General features: G+C 37.6%; 1 protein-coding gene across 1 annotated transcript in view; it reads left to right on the plus strand.

Moving 5' to 3' along the window:
* vwa5b1 (von Willebrand factor A domain containing 5B1) overlaps nucleotides 1-14235 on the plus strand; it is a 51603-nt gene that overhangs the window by 17136 nt on the left and 20232 nt on the right. The window contains exons 8-11 of the mRNA XM_073823779.1: nucleotides 2802-2912; nucleotides 5298-5500; nucleotides 12184-12298; nucleotides 12617-12802. Of these exons, the coding sequence (XP_073679880.1) occupies nucleotides 2802-2912; nucleotides 5298-5500; nucleotides 12184-12298; nucleotides 12617-12802 (615 nt within the window). The remainder of the gene's footprint in view (nucleotides 1-2801; nucleotides 2913-5297; nucleotides 5501-12183; nucleotides 12299-12616; nucleotides 12803-14235) is intronic.

Consider the following 14235-nt stretch of genomic DNA (forward strand, 5'->3'; position numbering starts at 1 on the left):
CTGAAAAAAGATGTGTCTTTGTAGTTCTGAATCAAATCAGAGCCTCTGAGCAGCCTGTTGAAGGGGTTTTGTAATGAAATAACCAGCTTGTTGCATTGAATAGCTCAAGCAGCTACGATAATTGAACTTGGTAAGTCTCCATGCTGAGATTGGAGATTTTGTGCACCGTGAGTGTGTGAATGAGCGTGTGTGTGCGCGTCCCCTGTTGACGGGGCTCTGCAGTGTGACGCACGAGCCAGCAATGACTCACAGCGGTTTTGATTGAGGATGTTCCCCCTCTGACCACAGATTTCAAACTGCTCTAATGTAAAGGCTCAGGTCATTCTAGCGGTAATATCCTTCTCAGAATATCCTTGACCCTGAAGAAGACTCGCCCCATGCTGAAATGTCATATATCCAGCATGATCCCTTCTCGGCTGGAGGAGGACAACAGTAGATGTATGTAATAACACTGAAAGGAATCGTTCAACCAGAAATGAACATTTTACTCACCCTTTATTTCTTTCTATGTAAGAATTGTGCTGGTCATTTCTGCTATGCATTTACTCAAAAATGAAAATTAGCTGAAAATGCACTCATCCAAGATGTAGATGAGTTTGTTGCTACATTTTTCCAAATCTGTTCTGATGCAGAATCACTTGTCATTGCATTAAGACTCAAGGGGGTGTAAACTTTTGAACGGGGTCATTTTTATAAATTCAACTATTTACTGCATTTGTGATTCTGCAGTGAATGGGTTTCTAAATTTATAAATGTGGATAACCCCCAAAGCCATGTGGAGCACTTTTTATGATGGATGCACTTTATTGGACTTCAAAATCTCGACACCCATTCACTGCCATTATAAAGCTTGGAAGAGCCAGGACAATTTTTAACACTGCAAAAAAAAAATGCAGTGTTACTTAGATTTTTTGTCTTGTTTCCAGCCAAAATATCTAAAAATTCTTAAATCAAGATTTTCTAGACAAGTAAAAAATTTGTTCTTGTTTTCAGAAAAAAACAAGTCAAAGTTAAGTGAGTTTTTGCTTAGAACAAGCTAAATAATCTGCCAATGGGGCAAGCAAAAAAATCTTATTTCAAACAGAAAACAAGATTATTTTGCTTGTTTCAAGCAAAAATGCACTTAATTTGGACTTTTTTCTGAAAACAAGAATAATTTTTTGCAGTGAATATAACTCCGATTGCATTCGTCTGAAAAAGAAAGTTATATACACCTAGGATGACTTGAGGGTGAGTAAATCATAGGGTAATTTTCATTTTTACAGTAAGTGAACTATCCCTTTAAGAATGAAGTATCTTTTCACATTCTGTGTCAAGTTCTGTTTGAATTTGTAAGGAAGTGTTTGGTGAAGGTTGAAAACCGGTGATTTGTTATTTAATTAATTCAAAATGGTAACAGACCTTATCATTGTAAAACCTGTGAAAATGCTAGAACTCTGTAATGATCTCGTTCTTATTTACAAACTTAATTATAACCTGCTAATTACTCGCCACAGTACCTGCTGTCAATCTGTCGAAAGGCAGCATTATAAATTATATCTCTAATTTAGATGAGACAAAATGGATGTCTGACAGGTCTAATTGCAGTGTTGAGCGAGCGCCGCTACACTGTTGTCTAATGGCTCCAGGTTTGCTAACAAAGACTGTTGGTTCAATTCAAGCAAGAGTGACACAGCTGAAATGCCATTAGCGATCGACCACAAGTCTAAATATTTGGGGGAACGGGTCACCCTGTGTCTGTGATGTAATTAAGTTAATGAGAGTTGCTTTACATAAGCAGCAATCTTAAATGGCAAGTGACTATAATCTCTGGTAATGACTAATGTATTATTAAAGCTACAGTTGAGGTCGAAAGTTTACACCCCCCTTTCAGAATCTGTAAAATGGTAATTATTTTACCAAAATAAAAGGGATCATACAAAATGCATGTTGTTTAATTAGTACTAACCTGAATATTTCACATAAAAGATGTTTACATATAGTCCACTAGAGAAAATAATGACCCTGTTCAAATGTTTGATTTTTAATACCTGAATGATCCACAGCTGTTTTTTTTTTTGTTTAGTGATAGTTGTTCATGAGTCCCTTGTTTGTCCTGAACAGTTAAACTACCTGCTTTTCTTCAGAAAAGTCCTTTGTCCCACAATTTTTTTTTTATTTATTTTTTTTTTTTTTAGCGTTTTTGTGTATTTGAAACCTTTGATTTTGTATGATTTCACACAGAGAGACTCATATGCAACTATTACAGAAGGTTCAAATGCTCACTGCGCAGAAGGTAGAAAGAAACATTAAGAGCCGGGGTGAAAACTTTTGAACAGAATGGAGGTGTGTTTTCTTATTTTGCCTAAATATAAATATTTTTTTCATTTAGTACTGGCCTTCAGAAGGCTACAGAAAAGAGTTACATTTCCCACTCAAATTTTAATGCACTGACTCATGAACAACTATCACTAAACAAAAACACAGCTGTAAATTATTCAGGCAACAACACAGTATTAAGAATCAAGTGTATGTAAACTTTTGAAGAGGGCCATTTTTATGAATTCAACTAATATTTTCTCTTGTGGACTATATGTGAATGTATTTTATGTGAATTATCTTATTCAGGTCAGTACTGAAAAAACAATAACATGCATTTTGTATGATCCCTCTTATTTTGTTAAAATAATTAGCATTTTGCAGATGCTGAAAGGGGGATGTAAAGTTTTCGACCTCAACAGTATCTATCTATAATATATATCTATATAATTAGTAATGTACAATCGTTCAAATTGACCTCTTCCTTTTGTGTGCGTTCACAGGATGCTATGGTTGTGATTCTGAAGAGTCTTTTCCCAGCATGCTTGTTCAACATTGTGGGATTTGGATCCAAGTTCAAAACGCTGTTTGCCACCAGTCAGAGCTACGATGAGGTTAGTCACCCGCAGGGACCCACAGGTAGCGTCCACACTCAATGCCCTCATTAGATCAGCTGTTACTGTCTAAAGGATCAATGCTTGTGTTTTTCTGCCAGGATCCACTGGAAAAGGTCTACAGTTTCATACTGATTTCATAATTTATAAAAACACTTGAGTAAACAGTGCACTGAACTGATTTCCCCCCCTCAATATTTTCTGTTGTTTTCCAGTACAAAAATCAAAATATTCTTAAATCAAGACATATTTACTTGAAGACAGTTTACTTAATTTCTGAAAAATGTAGCAAAATGAAGTGACTGTATACAGTGCCTTGCAAAAGTATTCATTTTTTCACAGTTTGTTTTGTTGCAGCATTATGTTAAACTGCTTTAAATTACTTTTCCCCCACATCAATCTACATCTCATACACCATAATGACAAAGCGCAAAACAGGATTGTAACAACTTTGCGAATTTATTAGAAATAAAAAACTGAAAAGATCCCGTTGCATAAGTATTCATACCCTTTTCTGGGACACTCGAAATTTAGCTCAGGAGCATTCATATTGCTTCTAGATGTTACTACACTTCGAGTGGAGTTAAACTGTGGCAAATTCATTTGAACGAGTATGATTTAGAAAGGCACACACCTCTCAGAAAAGGTCTAACAGCTGAAAGTGCAGATCAGAGCAAAAACCAAGTCCTGAGGTCAAGATAACTGCCTGTAGAGCTCAGTGACAGACTTGCGTTAAGGCAATGATCTAGGGAAGAGTTCAGAAAAAAATCTGCTGCATTGAAGGTTCACAGAAGCATTATCCATAATGGAAGACGATTGGAACTAGGACTCTAGAAAATGTCTGCCAGCCCCCATCCAAGCTGACAGAGCTTGAGAGGTGAAAAGGTGAGGCAAAGAATGACAGATAATTGCCAAATGCAGATGTGCAAAGCTTGTCACATCATACCCAAAAAGACTTGAGGCTGTAAACGTGCTTCAACTATGTACTGAGTTAATGTACTCATTTCAGTGTTTTATTTTTAATAAATTTGTAAAATTTGCAAATCTGGTTTTTGCTTTGTCATTATTATGGTGTATGGAGTGTAAATTGATGTGGGGAAAAACTCATTTAAAGCAGTTTAACATACTGCTGGAACAAAACAAAATGTGAATAAAATGAAGGGGTATGAATAATTTTGCAAGGCACTGTACTTAAAACTAGAAAAAAATATGCCAGTGGAATAAGAAAAATAAACGTAATAAACATCATATTTGTTTTCCGTAGTCTATCAGCAGGTGTTTTTTCTTGTTTTAAGCATAAAGTCAGCTAATTAACTTTGCTTCTAAAGTAAATGTATCTTGATTCAAGACTGTTTATATATTTGCACTAGGAAAGAAAAATGCTGAGGAAGGAAACATTTTGCAGTGTAATTTAATGATATATATAAAACTATACACTACCAGTCAAAGGTTTTTGCACAGCAAGATTTTTGATGTTTCACCAAGCCTGCATTTATTTGATCGAAAGTACAGCAAAAACAGTAACATTTTGAAATGTTTTTGCTAATTTAAATAACTGTTTGTACTTGAATATATTTTAAAATGTAATTATTCCTGATTTGAAAGCTGAATTTTTAGCATCCTTACTCCAGTCACATGATTCTCCAAAAATCATTCTAATATTCTGTTCAAAAAACATTATGATGTTGACTTTTTTCAGGTTTCTGATGAATAGAAAGTTCAGAAGAACAGCATTTTTCTGAAATAGACACCTAAATGTCTATTTCAGTTTAAATATCATGACAATTTAAAGCATCCCTGCTAAATAAAGAAATATTAATTTCTGAAAAAGTTATACTGACTCCAAGCTTTTGAATGGTATAGTGTATAATGTTACAAAATTTAATTTTTTATTTCAGATATAGCTGATCTTTTGATCGTTCTATTCATTGAAAAAACAGAAAAAAGTACTCACCTGTTTTAAATATTGATAATAATAATAAATGTTTCTTGAACAGAAAATCAGAATATTAGAATGATTTCTGAAGGAAATGTGACACTAAAAACTGGAGTAATGATGCTGAAAATTTAGGTTTGATCACAAATAAATTACATTTTAAAGTATATTCAAATAGAAAGCAGTTATTCTAAATAGTAAACATTTTTCACAATATAACTACTTTTGCTGTATTTTGGATTAAATAAATGCAGGCATGGTGAGCAGAAGAGACTAATTTAAAAAACATTAAAAAAAATGACTGTTTAAAAACTATTGACTGGTAGTGTGTACATATATAAAATAAAAATACAGTGTCTGAAAATAATATATTTTTGCTTCTTTTGCATGAAAATACAGAATGATTTTTCCCCCAGAAGTGTCACTAACAATCCTCATTTATTTCACAGGAGAGCTTGGCATTGGCTTGTGAGCATGTGAAGAAGATCCGGGCTGACATGGGCGGCACAAACATATTGGCTCCTCTCCACTGGATCCTACGGCAGCCCATGCAGAGAGGTCATCCTCGCCTACTCTTCCTCCTGACCGACGGAGCCGTCAGTAACACAGGGAAGGTTATTGAGCTGCTCCGCAGTCACGCCAGGTTCACCAGGTCAGTGTTTGTACGCATTTGGCAAATGCTTTTATCCAAATTACATTGCATTTAAAGTTCACATTATTATATACAGAGTTTAGCTCCAATCCCAATTATACACACTTGAAGCTAATCAAGCTCTTACTAGGCATACTAGAAACTTCCCAGCAGGTGTGTTGAGGCAAGTTGGAGCAAAACTCTGCAGGAATCCAGCCCTCCAGGACCGAGTTTGGGCACCCCTGCTCTATTGTATAATGTACTGTTGCCTTGTCAGAATTTTTAACGTCTATCAAACATGATTGCACTGTGTAATTAAAAGGTTGTGCTAATCAGGGTTTGAAATTAACACCCGCCAACTGCTATGTTCACTCATTAATTTTTTGGGCAAGTTCTATTAAGCCAAATCTGATGCTGTCTACACTGGATGTGGCACAACACGACAGTAAATTGATGCCGTGTTCTATTTATGACTTGCTGACACAAAGTTTACGTGATTCGCAATGGTCGCTTTGTCACATCCAATGTGTACAATTGTAACTGGTTGGTATTATTCGTTTAGTAGGAGTTATAAATGGCTGGTATCTTAAAAATGTAGTAGCCAAATTGGCTGGTTAGTGATACATTTACACCCTGGTGCTAATGTATTAATCTGAACATTTGGTAGATTTTCAGGGCATTTGGAATTGGAAAGAGTTCATCAAATCAAGATCTTGTTTTTTTGGCATTGACATTGACTGATGCAACAAGGTCATGAAGCACTCACTAATTAGTTTGGAAGCCATCTGGCAGGCTATCTATTAAAAAATAATATTAAAAACCTTTTACATTTATGGAAAAAGTTAAGTTAACAGTTAAAAGGTAATATTCTTAAATGTGGCTCATCAACCCACATCATAGCAGGTTCGGCAGTATTTACTAAAAGTACAATTTGATTAAATTGCAATACTTTCTAATTACAAACAGTTTTATTTTATTTATATACTAGTATAGTATTTATAGTATTTATTTTTTTATTTTAATTTTTTAGTTTTTAGTTTCAATAATTTATGTGCTTTTGTAATTTTCATTAGTTTTTTTATTCTATTTTGCTTACATTTTTATTTCACTTTTAGTAATTATTAAACTTGTTTTATTTCAGTTGATTTTAAATGAAAATTTGATGTTTATCTGCTTTGTGCGAGTGCATGCTGCGCTGCTCCAAAGCGTCTGCTCCATACAGCGAGCGCTTCAGAACCAGTCAGTTTTTAGGGAAAACAAAAAAACAAAAAAACACACACGCAAGTCGAAAGCCAGTTTAGTTTGACTTTTTTTTGTTTGTTTGTTTTCATTTTGAAAACCCTGTTATCTTTGCCGTTTACCTCACATTACGCTTTGGAGGCTTTCTTTTATTTATTTTTTATTAATTAATTTGATTGCACAGTGTTTGCGCGCCCTGTAATGAATTGTTTAGTCTGTATATATCACAGCATGTGATGGAGTCCATGCCTCGTCTTATTAGTTTTTGTTAATAAATGATATCAGCTAGTTTTATTTTATTATTGTTATGCTGTTTAATTAAAGATAACATATCCATCTTTTAAGAATTTGTTTTAATCTTAAAATTGATAGGTGTAGCCTATATATGTAAGCAAAACCAAGATCATGAATTCGAAAATAAAGGTGAAAAGCATCCTAATGGTGCGTTCACACCGCACACTTTGTCTGCGTCAGGCAACGCACCTAACGCATCTAGTTTGACGCATGTACGTTGAAGCTGGCAACGCTTGCTTTTTGGTGCGTTCACACCGCAAACGTCAGGCAACGCACCCAACGCATCTAGTTTTCTGCACACTTCCCCTGAATAAACCATGGCAAACTATTGGGACTGGACATTTTGGAATCCTCTCATGAACATGTATCGCTAGCTAACGAAATGGGAAATAATTACGTTGAGAAAAGATTTGACAACCCGATCTCTTCAGCGATCTTCATCCAAGCAAGTTCCTTTACATTCCTGTCTTTATACAACAACGAGGACGGATCATACAATTCTCTGCGATTGCAGACGGCTAGAATAAGTTTGTAGCCGTCTTCAATCGCAGAGAATTGTATGTTGTTATTTTTTCTGCTCCCGCTTCATTCAAAATACGTGTGGTGACATCGCTACAGTGAGACGCTCTGATTGGTTGACGCACTGCGTCAAGTGCGTTAAGTCCGTCAAAAGTTCAACTAGCTGAACTTCTGCGTTGCTTGCGTTGGCTGCGTTGACGCTTGAAACGCAGGTAACGCTTGAAAAGTTGACGGATCCAACGGACACAACGCAACGCAGAGCCTCTGACGGACCTCTGACGGACTCAACCATTGACTTTACATGTAATCTTGCCGCAACTGACGCATGACGGTTTGGGCGGTGTGAACGCAGCATTAGACATTCCAATAGCGGAAATCCCGTTCACTAAATTAAAATCACAAATAATTCTAATGAGAAAGAACGGGTTGAATGTTAACTACGTTTCACTACGCTCCAGGCAACCCGTTACCCGTGTTTTTCCAAACTTCTACCCGTGAAAGTGCACTGGAAAGGCACTCAAACCCGTGAATTCCCACTCGTGAACTCGTACTAGATTGACGTACTCCCAGTTCCGAGTTCTGACGTAACATAGCCCGAGAAACAACAATAAAGCCTCTAGGGGTGCGGTGTTTATGCAAGTAGTACACGGTGGAAAAATAGAGTTTAGGACAATATAACGTTGCAATCAAATTATTAATAATATAAAACTAATAAATGCTTGGCGTGACTTGCCTGGAACGTTACAAAGCCCTGAGTCGTGGTTTGAAGACGTGATTTACGAGCTCAAAAACCTGCCTGGAACGCAGCATTAGTGTGTATCATGTCGCAAAATGTGGCGAAAAGTCCTACACAAGGGGAATAGTGTGATTAAGGTGTGAACATGTCTTCCATAATGCGACTAAAATAGGAATACTCCACCTGTCAGAATTCGACTTGTGTTTACTTCGATTATGACTTTAGTCAGATTAAATTAATCAAAAATATCAGTTAACATGGTTGCTTCTTAATCAGAGTATTGTCTTAATTGCGTTAAAATCGGAATATTGTTGTCCATGTAAACGTACTCATTGAGTAACAAAGGGAACCCAAAGTATTAAGGGTGTACTCACACTAGGCAGTTTGGACCGTGCCCGAGTGCGTTTGACCACCAAAGCGAGGTTCGTTTGACTAGTGTGAGTGCTCCGAACCGTGCCCAGGCGCGGCTCGTTTAGCCGTCCCTGGCCCGCTTGGAAGAGGTGGGCCAGAGCACGGTTCAGTTGGACTCGGGCGCGGTTCGCATGCAGTGTGAGCGCTAACCGTGCTGGAGCACGGAACAGGACATGTGACGTCGCGTTTTTGCGAGGTAATCAACGTTTTTATAGTCCGTAATCAAAGCTGCAAAGTCCTTGCTGCACTTCAGCTGGTACCTTGCAAATCTCCTCATACGAGCAGCACGATTGCGCGAAAATTTTCGTGCCATAAAGGCGATAGACCTGTTTAACAATAGGCTGTGGACCACCGCGGAACAAACGACTCAAAATTACTATCCACAAAGTAAAAACAGCGATGGAATAAATTGCGTTCAGCGAGAGCGCTGCTCGTCCCGTTTATCCTGAAACCGTCACACCATAATGACGTAAGCGTGCTCTGGCACGAATGCTGAAACCCTATGTGAGTGCAGGCCAGAGGGGGAGTGGGGAGGGGGGACAATCGTACTCGGGCTCGGTTCATGGCAACCGTGCCTAGTGTGAGTACACCCTATAAGGCTTGTGGCTCTATATATCGTAAATGATGTCTCTTACTGAAATATGTAGCAGAAAAAAAGAAAAAAAAGAGAAGCAAAGAATGGAAAGATGCCTGTGGATGCTTAAAACTTCCTAAAGACCTGCGTCTTTGTTCTCTCCACTTTAGCCCTGATGCCTCTGAGGCTTTTAGTAGACCATAGCTACTGAAAGAGCTTACAAACGGCAGAGACAAGAAACGCCAGATGCCATCCTGGCAGAATGTAAACAAGCGGACAGATTTCACTCGATATCCAGGGATGTTTAGACCTTCCCACCTCCTTGTGGGAAAAAAAAATCAATGGTACAGCATTTGGTTTAAGCCTATGCTTATATCCATCACCACCTGTAAGCTCTTTCAGTAGCTGTGTATCAGTATTTCATTTTCCGAGATATGCATTCTGAGTTGTGTTATGTTAAAAATAGCAACAGGTAGTACCAGTAGCTCAACCAAGTGCAACCATTTGACATCATTAAAATAATGGCACCCCCTGTAGTTTACAATATATATAAAATGATTTGGAATTTGTTAGTCTTTCATGGGTTTTCTACTACATATTTCAGTAAGAAATATCATTTACATTATATTAAACCATACAAGTTTTAATACCTGGGGTTCCTCTGAAGACATACATGCAATTGGAGAGACAATTTGCACTGTCATTTGGAAAAGAGCAGCTTGGACAGTCTTAAAAATATCCTATTTTATTTTCCACGCATGACAGCCGTAAGGTTTTGAAACGATTTGCTGATTAAATGACTCATAATTCAAATCTTTAATTTTTGGGTGAACTAATCCTTCAATATCATCGGTTCAAGGATACAGAGCTGCAGAACTATTCAGGTAATATGATCATAATCAGATCAGCACAGCCGCTGGAAAGAGTAAATTGATGTCTCTGCGTCAAATCCTTTTAGATCGCACTATAGCCATAACGCGGCTGGGATTCACAGCCTTTGTTTCCGCACTCTGCTGCTTCCAAGAGGCTCCCACCACCAGTCATTTTATCACATGCTGAGACGTTCACCTCAGAGAAGGACTTCTTTTCTTTCCTGTTCTCCTCTAGAACAGATGCTACAATAGCTTTCTTTCAAACGAATGGACGAACCTGTGGGTTTTAACCACCTTTCCTGCAGTACAATAGACACACGATGGCTGGGAAGTGAAGCTGTGGTATAATTTACTATCTTAAACAGCACTTGCCCTCCACAGATGATCAAGAATAATCACAAATGTGTCTTTCTGCACTTCGTGTTTCTGGTGCGAGGACAAGACTTGGCTTTCTTTGCTTGTTAGGGAAGAATGTTTCTTAGAAAACTGATCTGATTGCTCATCCACGCTTTTAGTAAATGGACAGATGTGTTCCCTGTTCTCTCATATCTCGCACACAGCGAGCCGCAGATGCTGCTGCCTACACTGAAGGTCACTTATCTTCAATTACTACTGTTTGTCTTCAGATACTGTGTATTAGAGCTGGTATGGTTTACTCGCTCAAATCTAGAGATTGGAGAAATTTCAAAAATGACTGCAATATATAAGCTTGGTTCTGAAACCTAGTTGCTGCCTACAGAGAGAGCATTTTAAGGCGTCTTTGGCACTATATATATATACACTTATGGAAAAGAACAGAAACATTTTTTACACTTTTTTTAAAATCCTTTTTACTATTTTTAGACTAATTATTTATACTATTGTCTTTTTTACTTTTTTATGTTTCTTTTTATAATATATATGTCATATCATGTGTGTGTGTTTTTGTGAATCATTTTTTTTTTTTACCATTTTTACCTTTAAGTAATTTTACTATTTTTATTCCATTTATTTTTTAAATTTTCACCATTTTTTTTTACTATTTTTTGGATATTGGATATATTTAAAAAAATGTATATTATAAAAATAAAATATGCTCATGTAATATTTAATTTTTATGCATGTATATATGGTTAATTATGGGAAAGGACAGAAACATGTTTACTATTTGAATTTTTTTTAATCAATTTAAATATTTTTTATTTTTCAGTGCCATTTTTTTTAAGTGTACAATGTATATTTTAAAATATTAAATAAAAAAAATACACTTTTTTTTACCCAGTTCTAATATGTAGAATTTTATTTTAGTATTTATTTTGTATTTATTTTATGTTTACTTATATATGGCGTATTATGAAGAAGAATGGGGGAAAATAATGTATAAAAAGATATTGTACTCAATATTAGTAAGTAGTATTCATTGTATATTTATTATAAATGTACTTATACCTCACTATGGAAATGTCTAATGAAAAATTGACTGTTATACCCAATACTGTCAATGTGCTGTATTAGTTTTTTTTTTCATGTATTTTATACTCATTAGAATAATGTGTTGTTAGCTAGCAACATCCTAAGATAAAACTGTATTGGAATCAATTCTTTTAAACCAAGTTGATCTGTATGCAAGTTTTATTGGGATTTTGGGCATTTCACAGGTAGGTCTCTTAGCTTGTACCATGTAAGACCAGTTTAGGCTGATTTCAATAGTTTGTTTTCCACTTGTTTCAGTTTGGATGCTTCCTAAGAAGGCAGCTGCCTATGTAGGGAATAGACAGCAAGCCCGCTTGCTGTGTTGTGAGACAGAGAGTTGCACAATCTATGCTAGTTGCTGAAGAAGATTTGATGCTTATTATTGAAATAAACAATATGAATAAGTTCCTTTCCGGCTTTTCTGACAGCACGCTTGCCATTCCCGAAATGAATAAAGCAATAAAGTTCAGAAAATTAAAGTCATATTGTCTGGCAGAGCGTCACCCAGTAGAGATGCAGTTCCTTCATAATGTGTTGCTCTTCTGATGTTTTCACCGACTCACCGCACCTGTTGTGTCTCTGTGTGTGTGTGTTTGCATCATGGCAGGTGTTACACGTTCGGTATAGGCCAGAGTGCGTGCAGGAGGCTTGTTTTAGGACTGGCCGCCATTTCCAGAGGCACAGCTGAGTTCCTGGCAGAAGGGGAACGACTGCAGCCCAAGGTCGTCATTTCCTCTGACATGTTTATCTTCCTGCACAACAGCCAGCTATTCTGAATATCACTGCAGAGCAATTACAGCAGCCATGTAAATTGAGGAGTGTCCGAGTGTATTAGCAATTAACAATTCGTTTTGTTCAGTCAAACATGAATTAGGATAATGATCAGAGCTGACAGCACATTTACTGTTGTTTTGCTTCTCTCCCTGGTGTTTGAGACTAGCATCTATATCTTTTCCCTTTTTTTATTTCTATAGACTGTGCTCTCTTGATCGAGTTCACTAGGTGGTGTTTGACCTGGCTGTTATTTGTGTCGCTGGCAGATGATTAAGTCGCTGAAGAGGTCCATGACATCAGTGCTGACTGACATCTCCATTGAGTGGCTATATCCAGAGACAAAGGAGATCCTGCTCTCTCCGGTCGGGGCGACCTGTCTGTTTCCTGGTGACCGGCTGATTGGATACAGTGTGGTCTGTGATACAACCAGATATCACTCCAACCCCAAATCAGTAAGTCATCTGTCCATTGGTCCGTCTGTCAATCTAACCATCCGTCTGTCTGTCCTTCTGTCCACTGTCATCCATCTGCCTGTCTGTCCATCATCCATCCATCTGTCTATCCATCTATCCATCCAACCATCCGTCTGTCCATCGTCTGTCTGTCCATTGTCCATCCATCATCCATCCATCTGTCCGTCGTCCAAGCGTTCATCCATCCGTCCATCTGTCTGTCCATTGTCCAACCTCCATCTATCCATCTGTCTGTCCATCATCTCTCCATCTATCCGTCTGTCTGCCCATCATCCATCCATCCATCCATCCATCCGTCTGTCTGTAAATCATCCATCTGTCTATCCATCTATCCATCCAACCATCCGTCTGTCCATCGTCTGTCTGTCCATTGTCCATCCATCATCCATCCATCTGTCCGTCGTCCAAGCGTTCATCCATCCGTCCATCTGTCTGTCCATTGTCCAACCTCCATCTATCCATCTGTCTGTCCATCATCTCTCCATCTATCCGTCTGTCTGCCCATCATCCATCCATCCATCCATCCGTCTGTCTGTAAATCATCCATCTGTCTATCCATCTATCCGTCTGTCTGTAAATCCATCCATCTGTCCATCTGTCTATCCATCCATCTATCCGTCATCTGTCCATCGTCCATCCATCCATTCGTTTGTCTATCCATGCATCCATCCATCTGTCCATCCATCCATCCATCGCTGTGCATCTATCCATCCATCCATCCGTCTGTCCATCCGTGTGTCCATCCATCCATCCGTCCATCATCCATCCATCTGTCTGTCCATTGTCTATCCATCCGTCCGCCTGTCCATCCATGTGTCCATCCATCCATCATTCGTCCGTCCATCCGTCCATCATCCATCCATCTGTCCATTGTCTATCCATCCGTCTGCCTGTCCATCCGTGTGTCCATCCGTCCATCATCCATCCATCAGTCTATGGATCCATCCATCCGTCCATTCATCTGTCCATCGTCCATCCATCTGATCATCTATCCATCCATTCATCCATCCATCCATTTGTTTGTCTATCCATCCATGTGTCTTTCCTTCCATCTGTCCATCCATCCATCCATCTGTCTGTTCATCTATCCATCCCTCTGTCCATCCATCTATTCATCTGTCCGTCCGTCCACCCATCTATCCTTCAACCTATTCATCTTCAATCTACTATGCTTTTATATTGATTTAGTTATGAATATGCAATTTTGTTCTTGTATTAATATCTAGATAATGTTGTTATTTGTTAATAATACTGTTAATATATAGTTTTTCCCATATAATATAAAATAAAAATGGTTAATCTGTAATTATTATACCCTATATATATTAACAATAATGATATGAATTCAAATTATTATTATGATAGTTATTGTTTTAAAATTTACTGTATTTTAATGCTACATTGAATATAAA

Source organism: Garra rufa, chromosome 18, assembly GCF_049309525.1.
Source record: "Garra rufa chromosome 18, GarRuf1.0, whole genome shotgun sequence".
Lineage (NCBI taxonomy): Eukaryota > Metazoa > Chordata > Actinopteri > Cypriniformes > Cyprinidae > Garra > Garra rufa.